At 49.8% G+C, this 25,617-nt stretch overlaps 1 protein-coding gene across 1 annotated transcript; it reads right to left on the bottom strand.

Annotated features, from left to right (window-relative positions):
• Positions 1–993: 993 nt before the first annotated feature.
• LOC119108404 (uncharacterized) lies at positions 994–19,668 on the bottom strand. The gene is made up of 5 exons (XM_037231976.1): positions 19,513–19,668; positions 8,316–8,453; positions 4,886–5,021; positions 1,994–2,080; positions 994–1,169 (listed from the first exon to the last, which is right to left on the bottom strand). The coding sequence occupies exons 1-5, from the start codon at positions 19,666–19,668 to the stop codon at positions 1,009–1,011; spliced, it is 678 nt and encodes a 225-aa protein (XP_037087871.1). The 3' UTR covers positions 994–1,008.
• Positions 19,669–25,617: the final 5,949 nt, after the last annotated feature.

Below are 25,617 nucleotides of genomic sequence, written 5' to 3'. Positions count from 1 at the left end.
TGTACTGCCGCTCAGTCTGGGACGGGGCTGCCGCCTGCTGTTTTGTCCGGGTACAAAAAGTCATGAACTTCGCGACCAGAATCTCTTAGGGGACGCGGGATTGAGGTCATATTTCACGGATCGTAAGGTCACTGGGGCGGCACGGCATGTGTGAGCTTATTCCGCACCGCGACCAGGGCATGTTCAGGGTCATAAATGATCGCCACGCCCCGACGGCGGACCTCACCCCTCGGACCGCTGTAAGTGAGCGCACCACGAAGTCGGCGACGGTCGGTGCACTCCAGCTGCCCGCTCTCCGGCTGTCTGTATCGTGTAAAGCGTTTTCGTATCGTACCATCTCGTCCTGGAAGCGCCTGCCGCCCGCCGTTATGACCTCCCGGAGCAGTACTGCGCTCACATCTGAACTGGACCAACATGAAAAACAGAATTTTGTTTAAACTTACTGGGCCTGTCCCAAGCTCTTGACGTGTTTTCATCTTTGCTGAATCTGCTTTTTTATTGTGTTACTTATAACCCATTGACTCGAATCAATCATTAGCCCATGAATATGGAACGATTCATAATAAATGCATGACACCTCACCAAAAAGGGACACAGAACTAGGGTACTTGTATACTGTCAAGATTATGATGTGAGAAACACTCGACACACACACATCAGCTGTTTGTTGGCTCATCATGGGCAGACGCCAACTGGGAGAAGCATGTCTTCTGTACAGATCAGGTGCAGCTCACACGGCGTTCTGCAGCTCAGCAAGTTCTTGCATCCGGTGCTCGTCAACTTTAAACGCATTGTGTGTGCAACTTGTATTGTTGAAAACCGACACCAGTTCTGTTAAAGTCATCGGACGGTCGTCACCACGTCACCCGCGTGCACGCGATCGCGCGGCTCACGACGCTGCGTCCCTCGCGTGTTGCCGGCTCCCCGCCCATCCGCAGCGGTGGCCGGCGGCGGACGGCCGGCCGCGTTCATTATAAAACTTGATGAGCGTATCACATGGGCGGCGCGTTAGAGCGGCCGCCCTTTCGTCAGGCCGCCCAACTCCTGGCCGCTGACGAAGCGCACCTTCTCGCCACCCACCAGCGCGCACGACTCGGAGAAGTTGATGACCGTCTGGGTTTTCTTCAGAAAGTCGACGCCGAGCACCAGCTCTGGCGTCGTGTCTGAAACTGCGGCTGGGCGTCAGGCGGCGGCGCACGGTGGTCTGCGGGCCGTCGTAACTGAAGTTGGAAGGGGAGGGGCAGAGAGGCAGACGTGGGTCGGTTCTGAGGCTGCGGCTGTGCGCGAGGCCAGAGCAGGGATAGGTCTGGCGATGCTGTCGCGCACGAAATTGTTAGTACATTTGGATGGTGATGGGTGTTTAGTCGGCGGCCACACGCGTTCAACGCACTGAGGAGATCAGCAAGTTAAAATTTTTAAAAAATAACAGAAATCGAGAGAATTATCCGATCGAGAATATAACGCAGAGAAGGCTTTGGAGCGCGGTTTTCAGTATACACGTCCCACTGTTAGAATTACGATAGAACAGCGTCCTACACAACCGGAGTTCTCTTTGCCGCTCAAAGCTTTGGAACTGCGCAGCACGTGCAATACGCTATAAGTATCCCCCATTGTTGTGTTGAATGATGACTTCCTATGGCCACATGTGGGCTGACACTGAGCGTCAGTTTGTGCCTGAGGCCCTTCAGAGGCCCGCCGGTAACGTTTCACTGATGGCCCGTCCAATATTGTGTGCCGCTGAGTTGACGTGCTTCTTGATGAATGTCCAGGCATTTCGTGCCAGCAATACCACTCCGCCCCGCCTCAAACGTCTAGGGACTGCCTTGGTACTGTTTGTTAATGCCGACAAGCTTGGCGCGTTACTTGCGACCAGGCCCATTGTTTGTCTTGATGTCCTTGCTCCCACCAGTATAAGTGTTTTTATCCTAACGATGAGCCGAAACTGTCAAGTTTGAACCATAAATTTCTCATGCATATTCGAGCAGAAACTTACCTACAAATAGCTGCATGTTAAGCTGACTTTTGCCCAATGACACCTCCATGTATTTGAGCTTCCCATGAATGATAGGCCTCTCCAGTCCTGAAAAGGCAAGATGCGATTATGATGCGAATGGCCTATGCCGGCTCTTCAAGTGTCTACGCAAGCATCACTGATTGGAGACAGTGGATGCAACACACACAGTTGCTTGAGAGTCCGCTGCTGGGGCCAGGAGGCCTGTCGCCGCAGCACTCTGAAGCCTGTCCAGCGGCGCACGCAAGGGACACGGGAACCACGTGCCCATTCTTACGCCTCGCCAAGGTAACCTCGGACTCCTCGGGACTGACTGGGACTGAGGACTGGTCTGTTCAGGCCCGATTGAAGGCCCTGAACAGCCCGAAGGGCGGCCGGAGGTCGCAAGTGCCAGCCAGCCAGCCCCATTCAGATCGACCTTTTGCGCCAGTCTGGGCAACTGAGTCGATGAGGACCACTATATCGGGCAGACACCACAAGTACTAAACAGTCGGATCCGTTTCGGTCTGGGCCTGAGGCCCCATTTCCCAAGCCGGGACAAGAGCGGGGTCCACGATTTACGTTGGTCGGCCCCTGAGCCCCACAGTGCCCAACGGGGGGTCTCGTGAGGACAAGAGACCCTGAATCGGCTGAGAGCAATGTTCGTGTGGGCCCAACGAGGGACCCGCAGTCCCCTGGACAGACGATGAAGTCCCCCATTAGAATGCTGAAGGGCCCAAAGGGCGCAAGGATCCTGCGGGGCTGCCTGTAGGTTACATTAAGGATCCCATACCCTTCAGTCCGCGACCCTCAGATGTCGGTCAGTGAGCCTCTTGCGCCGGATGGCCTCCGCATGGACAATGCGGGATTCTATTTGGGCCAGAGACCACTAACACCAAACAGCTGGCTCCATATTGATCTAAACCCTGCGGGTGAAGGAGGGGGAGGGGGGGGGGGGGTCATTTCCCAAGCAAGAACAAGGCTGGGGCCCCGCGATTTGCATTGGTCGGGGACTCTGAAGCAATGAGGGTCCTTGTGTCGCCCAGGAGCCCACAGTGCCTAACAGGGGGTCCGGTGTTGGCATACAGCCCGCGTCAGCCAAGTCGTCAGTCGAGCATCGATCTGGGCCCAACTGCCCGGGTCAGAGAGCTTTCTGCGCAAGGGAAGAGACCAATGTATGATGTATCTCTCCAAGAGCCTTCGGATCGACCAGGAGCCCCGCTTCCGGGTCGCCAGATTGACAGGTAGTAGGCATTCCGCGCTGGAGCGAAATGGCCCTTCAGCCCTTGGCGGGAACGGGAACCTTGCCCCGAAAAGGTATGGGACCTTATAATGTTGAACAGAGTGGATGCAAATAAGGTCTAACATGACAAAAATCAGCCTATGTTAGCCTGATAACGTCCATCTTTGCAGAGTGGACTTGTGAGACAAAATGCATGATAAGTTTTGATCCTGCCTGCTCCCAATCTCACGAGCGATGACAGCTGTGGGCAAGGTTGCAGTTACTTTAGGGCCAAACGGCGTCGGCCGCCGCAAATAACGGCAGGCGGCGCTCGCCGAGCGCGCGAGCACGCCCGTCGTGAAATAATGCTTCCGAAAATCTTCCAAATCAATTCGTGCCATAGAATGACTGTAACGAGGCATCTTTATCAACGTCATAATTTTGAAGTTATCCTCTGAACCGATAAACAGGCAGAAGTGACGCGAGAAATACCTTCACCCTTGCAGTTCACCACCATATTCCGGCACCAGTCGCGTGCTGTAAATGCTTACACGCTCCCATTATCAATTCAAAAATCGCGCAGGTGAAACATACGGCACGACTGACTTCTAAAAGTAGAAACTGATGCCCTAACTGTCCGAAAGTAATCACCGCCGCGCGCCGTACGGAGACTGCAACGTCAGGCCACGGAGGTTTAAGATCTGTGAGCGCTCATTTCAAAATCTACAGTACATATTACTCGATTCTTACATGAGTTTAAATGTTACCAGAGGGTTGGCTATGCTCATACAAATTTGTGCCCCCATTTTGATCTGCAATCTACGTTCACGTACTTTTCAATGTCTGTGCGGAACCAAAAGCAAATTTTGGTAAAGATTCCGAGATCTATCGATTTAGAATGAGATTACTGAACCGTTGTAACATGACAGGCGCTGGTAGGTTATTTCAAGCATCCATTAACGCCCGCTCGCGTCAGTTTATTGACCTCAAAATGCACACAGAATTGTATCTTCCAGTAACTTCTGGCTTGTTTTCCAGTTAATGAACCTAACAATACAGATAACGACAAAAAGCAGGGCCCCTCGAAATCATGTTGGCCATACCCCATAGTTGTTTTTTTGGCATGTGAGGCCCTTTGACTATCAGGAGGCCCTTTATCAACCCCCTGCTCCCCTCCCTCCTCCCGTCGCCATACCCTTTGCCAAGGCTCTGGCTGTACACCACTACGCCAATCGATGTGGTGCATTGCATGTGGCCAAGACACCATGCATGCCAAGGCACAACACGATAAGACCATTTCCGTCCCAGCCGAGCACCTCTGTAAACATGGCCTAAGGGTCATGAGCACTAATACCATCCCTGTAAAGCATATCGACCGAACAGGCTGTATAGATGCGGACTGCGATGTAGACACCTAGCATGCTCTACATGTGAGTGCATGCTCTTTCACCTATCACGCCATGCAACTGGTACAGCTGTCACGACCACACACGGGTTACGGATCATGGCAGACTGCGGTGGGGTTACGAATCATTACAGGCTGCGACGGAGTTACGGATCATTACGGACTGTGCTTAGTTACGGATCCGTACAGACTGCTCTGGAGTTGCGGATTAAGAAACGCGGGCTCGTTTTCAAGAAGACCAGGCCGTCCCGTTTTGGCCAGCCCTGACCTGATATTGGTGATGGCGGCGTCGTTCGGTCCTGAATGACGTCCCTGGACATGTTGAAGGCGCTGACTAGGCCGCGGGAGATGGTGGAGTAGACGTTGGAGGTGTCGAGCAGCGCGTACGCCCTTCGCCCGTTACACTGCGAACAGACGCACCGCGCGCTGATGTTACTCGCGCCCGCAGCTGACCTCAGCAGTCTGACGCTGATGTTACCCGCGACCCGGCTGACTCAGCAGCCTGACGCTGATGTTACCCGCGAACCCGGCTGACTCAGCAGCCTGACGCTGATGTTACCCGCGCCGCTGCTGGTCTCAGCAGTCTGACGCTGATGTTACCCGCGACCCGGCTGACTCAGCAGCCTGACGCTGATGTTACCCGCCGCCGCTGCTGGTCTCAGCAGTCTCAGCTACTCAGCGATGCAGGTAGTCTGCTACGGTCATGAACGTCACCAGTTCCATTTAGCAGCATGGTGAAAGTTATCCATGACGGGAATTGAACGCAGTGCTGTTGATCTCGGGCCCAATGCAAACAGCGTTTAGGCAAGTTCTGGTCTTAGCATACTGGCGATACCGCGTGCGTCCGTTAGACCGTTCTACCACGTAATAGTTCTGAAAACGCAACATGCGAAAACCTTTTTCCACTATCATTTGGAATACAACCAACATTTTTCAAGCATAATGACCAGACCCCAACTATTTTAAACGCAACTGGGTTAGAATTAGGTGCAAAGTTGCTTTTAGGCGCCACAGCCTGCGTTTGATATGATTGGAAACACCCACAAAGATTCACTATTTACACAATGAGGTTGCGTTTGTGGTTAACGTGATAAATATGATACTTGAACCGACAGTAGAGCACTAGCGCTGTGATAGCACTGATAATGAAAGCTTCCAGGGCAAACTTACCATTTGGACTGCTTCCACCTTTGGGATGATACGGACAGATATCGCGTTCCGTGCGGAATTATCACTTCGATCGCATGAGGACTGCTTACGTAGGTAGTCCAAATCACAACCCCATCTGTGCCAAAACCCTGCTCTTAAACATTCCAGAGCACTATAACTGGCCAATGAGGACCCAGCACTATTCCAACTGACGCCGGTCCGGACGCAACACGGTTCCACCTGACACCGGTGCGGACCCAAAACGTCTGCGACTGACACCGATCCAGGCCCAGCATGCTTCCAACTGACGCCGGTATGGACCCAACACGCCTCCACCTGACGCTGATGCAGACCCAACACGCCTCCAAATGACGACGAGTGAAAAGCGATAATAACATCAATCAAAATGAAGACGGCCAGTCTTATAAGGGAAAGGCTAAGCCATGCATTGGTATGAAAGCAAAAACTAGCCTTGCAACAACGAAACAAGACACTTCATCACGCCTAGGTTGAAGAACAGAATCCAACAAGAAGTGCGGCATGGACCTCAGTCTCATCACAAGCACCGTAAGGTAAAAAAGCAAAGAAGACCGCGTTCTGGAACCGGTGAAACATTGGAACCATGGAGCCACCAGAATGACACCAAACTTCATCAAAGCGGTGGTGCACTGGAGAGATGCACAGCTTAAATCACACGAACAGACTGTACTGAACAAGTGAATGAACTTCCCACCAATCAAAAGTCATTCAACATCGTAGCGCCATGGTCGTGCAAAGCGGCCGAGTGCAAGGAGATGAATTACGTTGGAGACCCAAGCATGCGCTCCACTCATGAACGACAGCACCATTGCCATACTAGCAACAGACAAAGGGAATCTGGCGGCGGTCATGAAGGACGCCGAGTGCACCAGCAGCTCAGGGCCTTTCTTGGTCCTATCAAGGTTCATTGCGCTGTACCGGTATTACCTAAATTCTATATCACAAAAATGAATCACTTGTGTACTAAGCGACGATAAAAACATTTAAAGACGGCATCATGAACAAAAAGATTCATTTTCACGATTGTTAATCAAAATTGCTTCTTCTCGGGCCACATGTCGAACAAGGGCCAGGTCGGAAACCCATCGAATCAAGATCCCGCTCACTTTATCAGCTCTTTCAGCTCTTTCAGCTGGAAATAATTGTTCGGTATGCACTTGAAAGGCGTGAATGAAGAAAACCTTTTTTGCATGGTACGTGGATAGCTGTCTAAGCTAGCAATACCACAAGACTTACAGCGCATGGGAAGTTCGGATCACCAGATTCCACAGTGCTCACACGGAGTCTCATCCAGATTGGTCTAATGCCTCGGTATGCGATGGCTGGCCAAAAGGCACGCACGGGTTTGCTGTTGTGTGCATATATATCACTTCACCACAGTACGTACATGCTGGTAATTCTACTACCTGTCCATCTTGTGCGAAAAGTTTGGCGGTATGTTAAAGCCTATGAGTTTTCTGAAACCGCACTGACCGGCTTTGCATAGAGTTACAGCATCGGCAAGTGATATCGAGAAACTTTGTCAAATCTGTAGAGCCAAGCCTTCCGATTCCCATCCTTAAAAAGCTTTGGGTTTGCGTATCGCTAATCCCGTTCGGCCCAACGAACACGGCCCCTTTGGGCGAAAGCGGCAATTGACTTCCACCGTGACCATACTTTAAGCCAGTAAGTTTAGCTTAAAATGGCATTTAATTTTCAAGGAAGCTTACTTGTCATTTGGATGTCCACCGTTGTGAACCCAGCTTAGCTCCAGGGCATCCTGCATGCAATGTACGGAAGGCTCTTCTAAGCCTCCCCGTTTTTCAACGAGAAGGGTATGCCACAGGCCATTTCAAGTTGTTAACCACTCCAAATAGTCTTCATTCTTAGACTTTGAAGTTGAATACAAACGAAAACAGGGTCAACCACTTTGGAACGACTTCAGAGCAGCTGTCATAGGATGAAGGCTTGGGTTCATATAAGATTGCTGCCTGCCGCGCTGGTGTACTGCGGTACTCTTTTATTCCTTTCCTTACTTAGACCTGTCTTGCGTGTCACGCGCCCGGCCTTTTTGGTGTGTAGCGGACGAAACGGGGTAGTATATTATGTAGGCCAATCCTTAATCGACCTTTGATTGACAATGAAATGCAGAGGGTTGCCAGTCAAGTGAAAACTACACATGTTTTGCTTAACCACATTCGGTACTTATGCACCTGGCGCAATGAGCGGAAGAGTGTCCGTGTCAACACTGAATCAGTTGCTTAGATTCTGCCACGATAACTACATCAGTGGAAGACATGTCACGTACGTGGCAGCCCTAACTCGTTGATCTTTTATAAATGAGTCCGCAGGTCTCGCAATGTGCTAAACGCGTCAACGCCGCAACGATGACGATTAGGGTCATGTTTTCCACACATCGATGCGAACACTGCTGCATGAATTTGTGCTTCTGACAGTGGCAACAGTTCCCGATGCGAGAATGGAACCCGGCTCATGGGATCCGTGCTTGAGCGTTGGTCGTCCGGTCTCACCTGGCATAGCACGATAGGCGGTATGGAGCCGCGCGCCAGGCTGACCTCGGTGTCGAAGAGCGGCACTGAGATGCGGGGCTCGCGCCGGCTCTCGGCCGCCGTCAGCTCGGCGATGAACCCCTTCGGCTCGTACCGCTTCTGCAAGGGACAGCTTCCTGTTAGTGTCCAGCCATGGCAGCTGCCAGCCATGACAGCTGTCAGCCATGACAGGCGTACCTCGGGTCCGCGTGGCATGACGCCATGCTCCTGACCAGATTTGTTGACACCGGGCACATGCTCGGTTCGTTTCTATATCGCAACGGTAGTATTCTTGATCGTTTTCGGTACAAATGCTCATACGTCTGCTGATGACGAGCATGATTAGTATAAAGGAAAAATGTCTCAAAACCCATTCCTAGACCAGCCGGCCATGCATATTGCCGCAGCGTAGGACAGGGGGCAGAAGAGAGGGGCAGCGAGCTCGCGCCCAGCACTGCGGAAGGAGCTGAAAAATCAGTGACACAAAGCTGCTAGCACGAACAGCTTAAGTCCTCTTAAAAGATGTCAAGTTTGATGGAACACGGGGGAGGGGGGCCGCTGTCACACCTGATTTGCCAGGTTCTCCTCCCAAGTGTCCGCCCTCATGCTGTCTTGATGTCATTTGTTTCTGTTCGAGTCGCTCTGCCGCTTGCCGTTGTTTTTGCCTCGACCGTTTGTGTCTTTCAGAGGGTGTCCATTGGGCAGCGTGGAGATGAGCGGCGTGGCCCGACCTTCCAGTCAGCAAATGGCGACCAGTGCCCACCCCGGGTTTCTCACGCTTTGGCGTGTTGCCAAGAATGCGGGACAGCGCATTCGCTGTTCCCACGGCCCATACCAGTACCTGTCGTACATCGTACGTCACAAGAGTGCCAATATTGGAGCCGAGGAGTGCGGGGCCGAGCAGACGGTCCGACAGCTTACCTTTCTCCAGTTTTTTCGCAATGGATTTAACCCACTTTATTTCGAAGACAGGAAATTCATATTACACATTTTTCCATAATTCAAAAAACAGTGCTAATTTAAACAGCATAGTGGTCATGCAGGAGCGGATCGAGGGAAGGGGGGGGGGAGAGCACTGGAGGCACGTGCCCGTTCTGATCGGAAAGTAAAGGCGGCCTGAAGAGCCCGTCTTAGGGCGTCGAGGCACCCTTCCTTGTCGGTCATGGACGGCGGCACGTAATCTGGGTCGTGGAGGACTGGAACAGGATAAGTTATTAAGGATTCAGGTCATTGCCGCACTTCGGAGCATTTCAGTTTGACCTCTCAAAACTTTGCGTGCCTTATGGCTCTAACGCGTATAAAGCTTTTGGTTTGTTTATCCGCTCAGCTGGTACGATTATTGTTTGGCGTTGAAGACAAACACGACATTTCGTTACGACCGGGGATGATGTGCTAATGTTGGTAGGTGCACTGCTCTATACGCATAGGCGGATCCAATTAGGGGTTGGGTGCCAAGCGATTCGGCTACATTACGCGACCAACTCCAACTTGTTTTTCTGGGATTTAAGTTATAGCCCCCGTGTAAAGCAATTTATTTAAGGTCTGATTTTTGCGTGACACGCGAGCGGCGTGTGCGTTTTGGCCTGAGTTTGAAGTTGTGCCACATTTTCAAAAAAATCCAGCTAAATCATCGCATGAACAATGGTAATCAACAGCGTGATCATAATAAAAAATTCTCAACAAAGCTCAATTATGCTCAACAACTCATCAGTTTAATAATTCACTTTGGCAATTCATATTCACGCTCATTCACTCCTTCATTAAACAATTCACATCACACTTTTGTGCGATTGAGGGTAAAAACAAAACGCTTCATTTACACATATAAAGACACGCTGTAAAAACGGCCTTGCCGCTGAGGTTGCAGTAACCATCATGTAGAAAATACATGCGCTATCAACGCACGTCTGACCGGGGGACTGACTTCTCCTCCGGTTTTTTAGCACAAGCAAAAGACAAACGCCTGCAGCCACACGAAATTTTTACTGGCTGTTCAACTACCAATTTGACATCTTTTGTATAAATTTTAGCTTTTGATACTCCAAGATCAGTGGCCTAAGTAAGGTCAAAGAGGTCAAACTTACAAAAATGACCACACACAACTTTTTGTGGGTCATTTCCTATTGCTCAAACATGCAAAACTGATAGAACATGATTGCACCTATATTCTGTATTTTTCAGATTTTTCTGGAAAGAAGAGGTCTGTGACCTGAAGTCGAGTCAATTTTTACCGCTTTTTGTAAGTAATGAGAATTTGTACGGCTTTGTGTATAGTTTTGGTGTTTGCATGTGAAGAAAAGAGTACTAACTCACACGCCATCTATGATATAATCACAGACCACATGACCTTGGTTCAGGTCGTAACCTATCTATAAATGTGCCTTCTGCAAAATACGTTATTGTTGAAAAACTCACAATGGGCAGTTACATGATGTAATATCTGGACGCAAAACTCTAGTACTCCACTGAAAATATGCTGTGATACCATTCTAATGCATAATTATGCCACATTATGTCACGTAAGGACATGGAAAAGTCATTTGGAGTCATCAAAGGCCAATGATCTATGTTGCCAGCAGCGGAAATAAGACGGTTGGATGAAGATGAGGGGGTGCGGCGTGTGTAACGATCTCTATATCGTGTTTGTGAAGCTGATGGCGCGTAAGTTCACGTACCAACGTACCTGTTTTCAGTTTGGTACAACTACATTGTCATGCGTCGAAGGGACTGTAAAGAATGTACACAACAACTATGCGATCTTGAGTGTTCGTACATGTACAATCACCATTCCTGAAGACATAGACGCATTGCACTGCTCACATAGACACGGGTACCGCTTTTTCTCATTTGAATGGTGTATAAATATGACCTATCGTTACCTCAGATGACCTTTAGGTCAGCCTAAAGGGGTTTGTTTGGGGTTGGCATCCTTTCTTCCAAAACTGCACCAAATAAAATAAACTTCGTCACGAGCACAGCGTGAGGAAAGTTTCGTTCTTGTATACTACTGGTAAATTAATTTTGAACGGTCACCTGGTCTAACCTAACTCGTGTGGGGGAAGACAAATCTTTGGAATAGGCCCCCCAACCTCTTAACGCGTATTCCGTGCCCTCAACATCTGTCTTGACATGTGATTTAGCTGCATCTATCGGAACGACCAGTTTCGACATGTGACCTCTTGTGATCTCAGATTTCACCTAAGGTAAAAAACTTGTGTGCATTCTGAATGATCTGCCAGACCTTTAAAGCGGTATCATTGTTTTTTTCATGCGGCGCCTGGAATTTGGAGATCCCAGTGGGAAGTGAACTCCCCCCCCCCCGGCCGGTCGCGATTTTCTCAAACCCCTGGCCATATGCATTGTTCCCATTACACTGTTGTTGTACGCCAGAGGTGCACGTGCATTTTCGTTTTATGGATGTATGTCTTATCATGTAAGTGATTTTAATATCATATGGGTTATTTGCTCATCAGCATAGCAAAGTGATACATGACTAGCCTAAAAAATAAGCTTGACTTAAATGCTTAAGATTGTGAATTATTCGATCATATCATTCTCTGCTCCACACAGCGAAGCACTTCTCCCTTGCAGTCTGAAAGTTTGAACTCATGTGGAATAGTTGAATTCCCTGTGATGGTAAAAGAACGGAGCTAAATATTTTAAAACACATCAGCCACAGAGTTTCAGATGAAGCCCGACGTTTCCCCGCGGCATTGACTCGAAAAGAAAGGGATGTTGAAACAATACCTCTGCTCCAGTTAACGGTGTCATATTTTTTTCCGAGTTCAGTTATGCGTGACCGCTGTCAAGGTCACAAATTATATCTTTTGACATGAAGAGTAAGTAAAGAGATAGTTTGCAGGCATTGTCTTCTTACAAGCCTGCAATGTATGCAATGCAATGCGGCTGCATGCAATGCGTAAATATGATGCATCGCATGCAGTGTATGCAATGCGTAAAAGGCTCGCAAAAAAACGTGCATTACCGCGCTCACACCTATCAACGTGGTGGAAGCGCAGCTTTGGTGGAGCGCTGAAGTTACGCTGACCACATTCGTGATGTGGCGCAATGTGTAGTGGCGGCTTCGCCTTCCAGAATGAGTGCTCGGATATGGCTCGCCAAAGAGGGCCATTTGGCCGCTGGCTTGGTTTGTCAGCTTGGTTGCGAGGCGGTCAACGGCCAACAGTGCCGTCGCATGGCATGACAAATGTGCCCACGACGACACATGGCAAATGTGCCGTCGCATGTCGTCGCATGGCATGCATGTGCCAGCAGTGTCGTCGCATGGCACGTTGAAAAGCCCTTCCGTTTTATTTGCATAAGTGCCCGATGCAAACGGGATCACTTGGACATTCATTTCAATAGTAGCATGGTGAGCTCGGAGAGGCAGCAATACATTTCGTGTAACACGTTATCAGGTTGAGCATTCGTCCCGACAATTTTTTGTTTTGTTTTTTATCTGTGCTGTTTTTCATTTTGTGGCTGAACTGGACCTACAATCTGAACTAAGAATGCTTCCCCTCCCCTCGAAAAACACTCTCGTGCCCGATTTTGTTTTCTCATGAGTTGGTTCTCAACTTCAAGAGAACCCATGCCCGGACCGCAGCTCACTATGCATGGCACACAAAAGTCGTTCGGCATAAGAGAGTCTCCTCGAGACCAGTGGATGACTGGCGTCAGTATCATGTTAAGGCTGCGGGAAAAAACCTCGGGTCTTACGTTTGACGGAAAAAATCAAATAGAGAATGGCTAACCGTCGGTGCCTAGAATTACTCCTCATTTGAGGACATAATTTTTAGGCTGCCGGGTCAAGTTACCAGTGTGCACTCTCCATGGTGACACCACTACGACGAAGTATCAAAGAATATGGTCTTTATGTGATGGCAAACTTTTCCAACACTTTGGTAACATTCCAGCCAAAAACATTGTGGGGAGGAGGGCCAAGTCAACATTTAGAGGAGGGGGGGGGGGGGGAATTCAACGTACGGGCAGGGCTCTTAGAAAAGAATAAAAGTCGACACCCGTGGTGGATATCGCTCGGATGGCATGGTATTCTCCTGCGGCGGAGTGATATGTGCCGCACAGATGCCACACAATGCGTGCTTTAAAGGGAATCACTGATCTCCAACCAGGTCCCAACTGGTCTAGTTTTGTTGTAACATTTGTGTTCGGGCTGCATGCATACTTGGCATTCCGTGATGATCCTTCGCCGCCTCACCTGGCTACAAGCCGGCGATATTAATCAGTTTTATAAGGCGAAAGTAAAACTACGGAAATAAATACAGGTCAAGTTTGAAAATGATGCTGCGTAAGAGTATGGCACCAACTTAGCTTAGCTTTCAACTTCTAGGCCCTTAGTTGTTAGGACAAATTGGTGAAGCTGGGTAGCTTACGCTCCGTTTACTTACACCGTGAGATTTTAAAATAATCTAGACTGCAGTTTTGATGCGTAAACAAGGGTTATACCGGTGAAAATTAGTAGTCGAAGAGGTGACAGCAGGACAGTTTGGGTGCGTCAACGTCATTACCATTTTTCACCCAGTTGGGATAGGATGGGTATCATTTTGCGGGCAGGTGACGACGGTGCAAGATAAGAGATGATGACACAAGAATCTGAAATAAATGTTTAGGTGACTGCAATTTCCATATTGTTTATGAATTGTACCTCAAAGATATCAATTGATGAATGGACAAAAAAGCAAGAACGCGTTGCAAAATATAATTATTTGATTTTATTGACGATACAGAACATCTATTTCTGACTACATGTAAAATGAATAAATCCCTGAGCAGAAAAGGGACATCGCTGTCGATAATATACGTTACATGCACTCAACCGCGTTTCTTACAGACACCGCGCAAACTGCGCAAAATGTCATGGAAAGCGTGGTTCACTGTGTTTGTATTTTGAAATACGTGACGTAAAGCTAGGCAAAATAAGTGTGAAGCCATTTACTTGAAGGTAAAAAGGCGTTTGACAGACATGGGTTGTGAGAACAAGAAGCTGAGCAGTGTCATTCTGTGGAAAGGAACGATATGCCCTCCTAATTGATGACTGTCGAATAATAAAAAACACACACGCTGCGAGCACACACGGCGCATACGAGCCTAGTACCTATACGGCCAGATGCGGCCAGATTATCCACAGCACAAAAACATGGCCCTGATACCGGCCGACCACGCAGGAAAGTCACGGAGACGAATGCAGTGGCCTATGACGTTTTCAGGAACGTCGGGCTGTACTAAGCTTCTCATCATCTGGCTAAAATTGGACGGACAATCACGAACATGGCAATGTCTCGGGGGCGAGGCACTGAGGATGACCAGCCGAACAAGGTCAACACGCGGGGGCTGCGAGGGTTATCGATCGGACTTTGTTGACTCTGTCCCCGCGGCAGTGGTGAGTGGGCGCCTGAATTCTAGTGGAACGTTGCCAGGGGCATCGGCTGGCGGTCGGTGTTTATTTTGCTGACGATTGTGCTACGGCACACTGGGACGATTCCTGCCAGACATTCTGATCGGTGGCGAACCTGCAACTCGCTTTAAACCGGATGGTAGAGAGCAGCTGCGTAAGACGACACCGCACTGAGTTGGGTCATCAGGACCTGTAAGTTCGTGTCAAGTCGCCTCAGTCGCCTGTTTTGGTCGCGCGTCAGCCGGCAGCTGGAAGTGGACGCTTGGACGGGCCGTCATTACCACTCGCCTGCTTCCGAGCCGTCGTTTCGGGGCGAGCGCGCCGCGGCGGCGGTGCGGCGGCGCTCCGCCTCTCCGCCGTTGTTGAGCGATTGCCACGCTACGGCCTCGCTTGAGCCGCCGGTCGATAGCTCAAGTGCAGCGCAAGGCGCGCCCGCCGGCCCCGCACGCCCCGTGACGCCCGGCCCGGCCCGCCGGCTGACTAATGGCGCGCGGTGTGACGCCCGCGTGGCGTGCCCGGTGGCAGACCTGGTCGGTGGGGGGCAGCGGACGCCAGTGGCACGCGGTGTGACGCCCGCGTGGCGTGCCCGATGACAGACCTAGGCGGGGGGGGGGGGGGGGGGCAGCGAACGCCAATGGCATGCGGTGTGACTCCGAGGTCTGTGGGCCGGATGCCGGGGTCAGCGCCGGGGCTCGTGCCGCCAGTCGGCTCAAGGACATATCAAGGTCACGAGTGCCGTGTGTTATTGGAATGATATTCCAAACCGCAGTGGATATTTCAATGGGAACCCATTTCCTCACGAATCGAATCGAATTCGTCAAAAACGCTTTGAGAAGAATTTATGATCAGCTAGTATCCCGTCACACAGGCGTACGTACATAATGTAACCTGAGGTGCGGGCCTTATGTTATTCAATTTTTGGAGCGCATTGCTGTGCAAATGGCAATTGTCCCGTTGGAAATCCAGGTAGACCCGCAACTAAGGAGATTGAAATAGGTGGTGGTGTTTTAACATGCGCAACAAAGTATGCGCGCCCGCGGCGTTCTTAACTCCATTTTCATGGAAAGGCTGAGTTGAATCCCCTCTCACAGCGAAATTCTGCACAAGCCTCAGCAGCCACGGATTTCCAATCGCGTAAGGAATGCAGCGGCGGGTTTGCGCTGGTCACATCATCTGAATATATGCTTTGATGTGTCCAGTATTTTCACGTTAGATGCAAGGCCATGAACAGGGGCATATTCAGACCGTTCCTTGACTCCGTCTCCTCCTGTTGCGGGGCCCTGGGGCCACTGGAGTCGGAAGGCCGGCCTTCCGGACACATCAGTCAGCTGTTTGTGTATTTGCGCGTCTGCGCAGGGTAAGAGTGCATCTGGTCAGTCGTCAAAAATGGGGAGCATGTACCGAGCGGCCGTAAACTCTGGTCGGAGGCATGCAGCTGATCCCTGGCTGCACCTAAAGCCTCGCCCCATGTTTCAGCCGTCTTTTGAAGCCAAAACGTGCCAGCAAACCTGCGCCACTTCCCAATTAAGACGCATCCGTCACATTTACGTTGAATCTCTACAAAAAGGCAAGCTCTGTAAAAAATAAAAAATAGGATGAATGGTGGTTTTGAATAGCGGTTTTAATGATGCCAGGTGCTCAACAACATCCTAGTCGTGCCTAAATTAACCGACTTGGCCAACCGTTGGCCCGATTGTGTCCGACGGCTCCTCCCACCTCAATAAAAGGGTGATTTAGGGCGTAGAATACGACCAAGCTGCTCACGACACGCGCTTTTTTACATTTGATCAAATGCAAGCTTTTGTATATAGTTTACTTAACGATAGGAATGGATCAACTCAGGCTCCCGCCAAAACTACGGCTCTGAAGGATGCAGTGTGCATGCAGAGCTGGTCTTAAAGCATGGCATAACTTCGTGATATCATTTAGAGGGAGTTGAGCTCCTTTTCTGTTTTTTGTGTGTTGTCTTGTGTTGTGTTTCTATTTCCAGAGCTTTTAGGTTTAACCGTCAACATATCGCAATAAGCTCAGAGCTTTAGCTGGGAAGGGCAGCACATAGGTGCGTTTCAGAAAGTATAGTTCGTTGGATCGCGCCTATGAACTCCAGTGTTCATCATCCTTGCTCCATATAATAATGTCTACATGTATTTCTTCGCACCTTTACATTGCCCCACGTTTTCATAAAAAGCCCCTCAACAAATTCAAACAAATATGTGCCTTAACTTCTCACCGTTCTCAAAGAATAGGCTGAAAAGCTTGATCATTTTCTTGCATTTAAGCTGGTTTCTAAATGAATTTAATGATAAGGAACCTCATAAATTATGAGTACTGTGAGAATAGATAATAAGCATTTGCTTTGCACTCACGCACTTTCCACGAGGCATGGGTTTTTATCCTAGAGATCATTGCTTGACTTACGCGATAAGAATATGACGAGGCAACAAGCGATAATATAAAAATCCACGTGAATCCAAATCTCGGCTGACGAAAAGAAATTACCAATTCACGATTAAAATTTTTTCTGTGGGGTTTCCAGGACATCATCATTAAAAACCTTATACCATGTTCAATATACACCTGACAATTCAAGAACATTCATCAAAATGGCAGCAACAACAAAAAACCTAGTACCTCGCAAGATTCATCATCAATTTTAGCAAATCAAAGCACGACTGACGTCATCGGTGACCATGGGCACAACTTGAAACGTCGTTTGTCATAAGTATAACACATGCTTTTTATAGCGTTGGTTAACCAGTTCCGCCTGGTATGTTGAAGGTTTTTTGTTGTCAGAATAAGAACTCCCAACTTACAATGCCGAAAGAATAAGGAGCTCAATACCTTTCGGAAAATGGCTGTGGGCGGAAGTAAAAAATAAAGTAAAGAGAAAGCCGCAGCGGCAGCACTGCATACAGTTGTCATTTCCGGCACACGCAGCTGCGTTGCAATGAGGGAGGCCGAAGGCTGAATGAGTATTAATGGAACAGTGAACAAATATCACATGCAGTGGCCTGGCCCTGTTGTCGTGGTGTCTAACAATCAATTTGCTTGCAAGCGTTCGTGGCATTTACATAATATTCTCAACAGCAGGAAGCTTAGTGTGCTATGCGGTCCACAATGTATTTGTATCATCCGTAAATGCACCGTAACATTGCAGTCTCAACCAAACATTGTCTCATTTGTTCTGTCACTGGTGGAGACATAGAATTCCCAACTGCACAAAAGCAACAGCAGGGGTCAAAGCCGAGCCCGCATTTCGGCAGTCTGACGTCACAGCGGCGTAGCGCCATGGAGAACGGAGAACAGAGAGCGGCCAGTCGTGTCGACAAAAGGGCGTGCCGATGTGTTAGCCGGTCACGCGGGCCCGAGAGTCAGCCATTGAACTACCCGTGTTCTTGTCATCTTGAAGTCAGATATTGGTAACCGAAACAGTTAAGCGCGTGAACGCGACGGCATGGTGCTGCAGTGCACGCACCGTCGACAAATCACTAACGGATCATAGCACTGCTCGTCTGTCAGGTACGCCAGTAATCGACAGGGGAGCGCGACAAATGCCGCGTTTTTGGTGGCTGGTCTCCAAAATTGAAGCAGCAGAGACGAGTCATGATGGACGTTCAGGAATATTTCCTGCAGTGTTGGGTTACCAGCACCTACCCAAAACAGAAGGCGTTTCCCGTGACCATTTGGTCACGGTTAGCGAGAGCATGATCATCACGAATTCATCCATTTGGTCGAATTTTGCCAATAGCTTGATCTTTCCAGGCTTTCCAGGCTAGGTAAATTATTGGACAAAAAACGAGACAGTTGTTCAGACGATGTGATTTGCAGCTGTCTGTCGAACGTCACGTTAGTGATTTTCACCCTGTTGAACCCTCGGGAAGGAAGAGCGGTCCAGCGCCTTCACAACACCCATTTGCATTCCTCAAAGACGTCCGGCACCATTCTCCTGGGTTTTGCCGTAGTCTTCTCTGCACGTTGATAACACTTCTGTTACCATCTTGCTCGTCCTGGGCGCAAAAAGACATCTTGCTGACATAGCTCTTTCATCGAGGTAATAACAAATGGGATTTACGCAGCTACTTTAATTGAGGTGCACACGTTTGCCCATCTTGATAGATCAAGGTTTGATAGCATGATAACGTCAATGACCAGACGCAAGGAATTTCGCGGTTACATTGCTGTCAGGTAATGTCAATCGGCTTCTTTTTAAATAGACCGGGAGAACCTTCTCGGTTGGTGCAAGTATCTATGCTGCAGATAGGTAAAACATACATACTCCTAAGATAAGACTGCCCGCTCTGATGTCTGCGTACCTCGTAGAACAGCCACAAGTCATTTCTTTGCGATGTACTCTTTTACGAGCATGGCCACGTTTTATGAACACTGCTCATACAGTGGACCCTTCGTTGAACGATCGCCATGTTTGATATCAAAGGCTTTGGCAGCGTTGAGACATTGCCATTTTTGTGTTCATAAGGCTTGTAAGGTTGACGTCTGCTACAGTGCAAAACGTGCCCCAGAGTATTCCAGTCGATGAACAGTAAATATCGCTGACATCCAAGCGAACTAGTCGTAGAATGCCTGGGTTCTCCGTCCTGGCATCAACTCGGTGTCGGCAGGGTATCGGCACCGACAGGGAGTCTCGCCACTATATGTCACAGCCTGACGGCCGACCGGCCACTCCGGCGTCGGCAGCAGTGTACACGTCAGGAGGTGGGCACGATCCGAGCCACGCGCCTGGGACGTCCGAGGCGCGCCGCTCACCTTGTCGAAGAGCGGCGAGTGCTTGTGGCCGTTGGCCGTGACCTCGGAGTCGGGCCTCAGCTCGTCAAAGTCGAAGAGTGAGTCGACGCCTGTGTGGAGCCGCGAGTCACGGCGACGCTGCTCGCGCTTCAGGGCTGAGTCGTATATGTCCTGCATGCTAGCGCGGCAGATGCACGACTCTCGCTGTCATCGGCTCGCTTCGCGTGCCCGCGGTCACCGGCACTGACTGGGAGGTCGGACTCTGCCAGGCGGCTGGGGTGGCTCGCGTGGTCTGGCCGGTCACGGCCGGCCGCCCTGCACCGGCACAAGAGCTCGCGCTGGCGCCGGCTCCGCAGCTCACACCACTCGTGCCAGAGGGGTAACACTGTGCCAGACGGGGTGACGCTATTACCGAGCAGGGTCACGCGGTGGCCGGCAGGGTCGCGCGGTGAGCGGCGCGGTCACGTCGGGTCAGGGGTCACGCGGTGGTCGGCGGGGCCGCCGGTCGCCGGCGGGGTCGCGCGGTGACCGGCGGGGCTCCGGCCGGTACTGACGGCTGGCCGTCGCGCGCCGTCGCCCATCGATCGCCGGTGGCCAAGTAACGTGGTGACCCATCGATTCCGTCGGCGTCCGCCGCGCCGAGCCGACGGGCCCCAATCCGAGTGACGTTCGCTATCTGCGACGACAGCGTGTGGAGGCGGGTGACACGCGATGCCAGCATGCTAGAACAGAGCAACGACTGTCGAGCCCGCGACATCTGACGCGTGGGAGGCCACGCAAAGATTTAGTTTTGGTTACTCGTCACGCTTAGCCCTATTTTTCAGGCGGCTGAGTCGGTTCGGCGCTCTCCTGGCTTCGTTTTGCCATCTCAGTGCCAACCCAGCTCAGCGGGAACTCTGGAATTATGTGACTTTGCTTATCAATGTTAAGTATCCTGGCAATAGTTGGATACCCCATCTTGCTATAAGAAAGAAAGGTGCTCAGCTCATGGTTTTCCGGCATTCGGAGTTCTTATGTTGAGTTAACGCTCCTCAATATACCAATTATTTAGCATTACAGCGTCGTTTAATCGGTACCTCATGGTATAGCCTACATCTCCCAGCAGCGATTCCAATCTTGGGACAATGGTCGGTTTAGTAAGCGGGCGTTAGCACGCTACTTCACGCTAGGTAAATTATTGAGCCACGTGTGAATCACATAGGTCTTATCTTCAATCAATTTTGAAATAGCCATTTACCGTATGCATGGAAGATATCGGGTTAGCTAGGATGGTGTAGAGGATATTTTAGGGCATCACAATAGTTTATGTTTTAATGAGTGGACGTTTCCGTCGGTCGCGAAGTCGTGGGTTTTCATTGACAGATGTTAGTCTGTTGCCTGTTACGTTACTGCTTGGAAGCTTAATTTACAAAGGCTGTTGGTGGATAAGACCAATGACTGGCGAGAAAGCGACAATACCATTTTGGACAGGGCGGCTCAGGTTGAGAGCCCAGCCATTTTGAAGCTTTTTTGTGATGAGAGGGCCACGGCACTCCAGCAGAGGGCGCACATGCAGAGGCGGATACATCAGGCCTGTGGGCGGGACCAAATATCGAAGTATGTATTTGTTGTAACGACCGTTGGGACGTCGTGTAATTATATTTGCAGCCGGAAGATCTTTTGTCTGGTTGAGGCTTTCCATTGGTCATCTTAATGTTAATAACATTAAACCTTCGGACAAAGTGTAGGGCAACACTGCATCTGATCCTCCCTTCAGTCTCCTACGCCTATGATCTGACATGCGTTTTCCGCCGGATTATTGACGCCTGTATCTGCCGGCACTCCAAGATTCTGTCAGGCGCGGTTACAAATTTAAATGTACCACGGGATGACAAACGCTATTTTGTGTTTGTAATGCATTGGGGAATGCCTGAATTTCGTATTTGTCCCATTATCAGGGTGCTTCGTTCCTACTAATTCAAAAATAGCTTGTACTGTTTTTCAGTTTTGGGCTTATCATCGTTGCCAAATCGAAATGCGTAGGAGTGTTAAGTACGTGCAAATCACAGATGTCGATGAAGCAAAATGTTAAATGTGTCGCATGGTTTGCAATCAATCAGTGCACAAGCAACGTTTTACGATGTTTCCGTCCACATGAGGAAGGTCCTTCCAACTCAAACCATTGACTAGGCCTTGACCTTACCCGCCATAATCTGCCCAATAGATCCGAAATCTCGCTAGTACGAGGGGGCCACGCATAGATTGGAACCGAAGCTCGCCAAATACATATAGTTCAGGCAGTTGCGAAGTTCGGGGCTTGCGAAGCAATTCACGCTCGTCAATTAATGTCGGGTTATGCTCGATCCTCTCACTCTCCCTCTTTCTCTCTCTTTCCTCTCTCTCCCCCCCCCCCTCTCTCTCTCTCTCTCTCTCTCTTCTCTCTCTCTCTCTTCCTCCCTCTGCATAACTCCTGTACAAAGGAAAAAAACGACAGAATGTAAGCCAACTAGCATCGGCACGCGTCGTGGAGGCCCAGAAGATCCTTGCGCAGGACCTGATGACTTAGATGTGACAAAATGGTGGCATAACACACTGTCGTTACACAAACTATCTATACCGGAGTCTGAATGGGTCAACGTCTCGCCGGCCGCGTTCCTTCCGCTGCGCCGCACGCCCCTCCCCCTCCCTATCGCAGCGAGGTGAGGGGCGCACACAACTGCTGGGGTGTTACAATGTAGTCCCGCCTCCGTTCGGTCTAGCGACGTCAGCGTGGCGACAACACCGGCAAATCGATGGGCGATCAGATAGTCGCCGTGCGTGTATACAACTTGCTGTTGCTAGGAGACCGCCCTGTTCAGCGCCGTAATGACAGGCTCTGCATGCCCGCGCCGTGGGCTGGTGACCAGCGGGCACCATCATTGCTACCGATGTTGTTTTTGCTGGACTGTCGGCCTCTTGTGGCGGATTATCCGCCCCATGGTGCGGTGACATTGCCGGGTTGCGACGCGCGCCCCGGGGCTTATCTTATGCTTCGTACCGTGCTGAATGCTTGGCCTATCTTATCTTAAATGGGTATAGAATTCCTAAATGTGTGTGCGATTGCAATGTAGATGACAGACAGTGCAATGGTTGACAAAGTTTCAGCGTCCCTAATCCAACGGTACCGTTACTGTAATTTTCACAAACTCTTCCCAGCCGATGTTCAAACAGCAATATTCTGAATGTATTGAAGAATATCTCTGGTTCGTCGGAGGGGGTGAGCATGGGTCTTGACCTTTAAAGGGAATATTCCGCATTTGAAGATATTAAAGTCAGTATTATATTTAATGAAAACGCTTACTTATAATTATTGGTATGCTTTCAAATGAAAGACTGCTCTAGACAATACAGTTTACCTCTTTAGTAAACATACCCCTCAATAAAACATTGTTTGATTGTGTCATCGTACGTTACATAACATTAATTGAGCGGATTGACAGCCCTTATGTCTGGAATTCGCGCTCACAGACAACTGTATTTTTGGCTTTGATCATCGCTGCACGGCTAATGGAATGACAGGATTGGAATGGCATTGTTATGGCGCCGTTGTTGTGACGTCATGGACACCACGGTGATCTTAAAATAGTCTCCCTGAAATAGTCTGCACATCTTCACAAGCGTGTAACTCAGGAGGTAGAGCGGCTTAGGCCTTGGAAGGGCAGGGCTATGAACTGCACCGAATGATCTTCAGGATGGCTGTTTCAGTTAAAAGCCCCATACAAATGTGGAGCACCCCGTTTAGCATGTGGCCTAGCGGGCCTGACAGAGCAGCGCGTTCTTGAAGAGGTGAGATCTGCAGCTACCATCTTTGCTCCCGGTAACACCGGAACAATGCCACGATTAGTGCATTCCCATAAAAAACATGCCGCAAGGAAAAATCTGAAATGAATGCGTACCACACACATTGGTACTTGTGTACATATGCTCGTGTAATTTATACAGGTCCTCGGCGCTTCAAGCCCGTCGCAGCCTAAACAATAATATACAAATATGCACCACTGACCACTTGAGGCAGCTGCTGTCCGACCACATGTCTTGCCCATCATCGATCAAAGAAATTTGACGCATCGAATCATCCCTTTTGAGTTAAGGGCATCAAAAGTGTGCCATACATATCAATGCTCCTTATTTTGGTTGGGGTTTTACCCCTTTACACTTAGTAATTGCTCATATTTTGGGCTTTGCACGGGGACAATGGAAGGTGAGTTAAAGTTGGGGTAGTTTCATATACGCAGCTTCGAGTCGCTAGTGTGCTGCTGAACGACATAACCGTGACCATCTACTTATGCAGTCTAAATGTTGTCCTGGGAAGGCCAATGGATTTTTGGAATACAGTAGTTTTCACCGACTTGATTAGAACGTAATGTACGACGTCTGGCTGTCGCCAAGGCACCTTACAAATGATTCTCACACCACAAGCATGCAACGGCACGTCTATCGAAGCTACCCACACCGCCACCTAGTGTCAATAATCATGTAAGCGAGCCAGGCATTATTGCCGCACAACACAAAAAAAAATAACTAGTTGATTTGACACACCTCGCTCGCCTTCCTTGTATGCTGCTCATGAACGACGTTCATTACCTCCAAGCTTCCTCCGCCCCTCGCTGTTCTCTCTGCTCTCTGCCACGCTGTGGTCTCGCTTCGTCTCACAGGTGGCGCCAGCGATCACACATCAACACCACCCTACTCAACACTCAGACCGTGTCAAGCGCCACCTATGATTAGAACTAGTGTTTCATTAAAAAAGACAACAGGCAACAGAGTCGAACGAGATAGAACCCAGGGCAGGCAGGGTAATGATCCTCTTGGCTTAGGGGGGGGGGGGGGGGGGGTGGGGCAGCCCCTTGGCCCCACTGGCCACAGCCCCTGACACAGGGCGGGTGTCAAATGTATGGGACCGCCGACAAATTACAGTATGCGCTTTTGGCCACTTTCAAATTTTTCTTCCTTGGTGACAAGTCTGTTACTCTATGGCCCCCTTCCACGTGATCAGGGGGGGGGGGGGGGCGTACAAAAAATTGCATGCTGGTTGCCACGGGAGGAAGCCAACAGTGTATGTCTTGAAGTTTTTCTGAATATTCGCATGGTTTGTAATGCTTTCTGGGCGTAGTATTATGCTGTCCAATTCGTTACGCTTTGGCCGCTCTATCAACACCCTTGCCCTCCTCCATGCGTAATTGCGAACAGTTCTGTGTTCGCATGTGTTAATGGGAGGTGAGTACACTATACACATTTTACACCGCACCTATATGCGGCGTTCATAGCGTCACGGCGAAGGCAGCTGAAACACTTTGCGTGCAAAATTGATGACATTTTCCGCATGCTCTAAAATTCATTGCACCAGTTGTGGAGCATCACATCAGTTGATTGCATCATGTGCTCTAAATCTGTTAGGGCGGAAATGATGTTGCCATAATAATTGTTCGTCGCGTACTAATGCGTACAAAGTCGTTGAAATTTTGGGAGGGCCAAATTCATATAAGCCAAAAGCAGCCAATGTGAGCAATCTTACCTTGCGGGAAAATGCGAAGCATTTGCAGGAAATGAATGCCGTTTTGACCAATCATTGGGCGGGCTCTGAGTTTCTGTAAGCTTGATTCATCGAAGGTTTTGATGCTTAAATCGCAGTCATCTGTATTCATGCTTCCCGCACCAAACACATCTGGTGATGCTAAACGCCAAACACAGTTTTGGAAGGAAAAATGTATTTAGAAGGATGCCATGCTTTCAAAGCGATGCTGATGACTAGCAGTATGTGAACGACACTTCTCGCTGATCTGGAGAGGTAATGCAACACGAATACTTCAGGACACAACTACGCCAATCACCCGGGTGAGAGTGCCGCCGAGGCGGTCGGTCAGTGCGCTACCTCGCGCTCGCCATCACATGGTATGAAGAGGCCCGCGAACTTCTCGGTCGGGCACCTTTCAACAGACAACAAGGGTGCAAAAATACAGCGAAGGCTCTAGTGAAGGACACTACCGCTAACCATATTGCTAGATCTCGAACTCACTTCCCTGCATTCACAAGGCTGGCTCGGGTTGAGGTGGGACCATACAAAACGGCGCTCACAACCCTCGGAACTCACACAGCAACGGTCTCCGA

This window comes from Pollicipes pollicipes, unplaced genomic scaffold (genome assembly GCF_011947565.3).
Source record: "Pollicipes pollicipes isolate AB1234 unplaced genomic scaffold, Ppol_2.1 Scaffold_6686;HRSCAF=7923_pilon_pilon_pilon, whole genome shotgun sequence".
Taxonomy (NCBI): domain Eukaryota; kingdom Metazoa; phylum Arthropoda; class Thecostraca; order Pollicipedomorpha; family Pollicipedidae; genus Pollicipes; species Pollicipes pollicipes.
The sequence above is the reverse complement of the archived record's forward strand: the minus strand, read 5'-3'. Positions and strand labels throughout refer to the sequence as shown.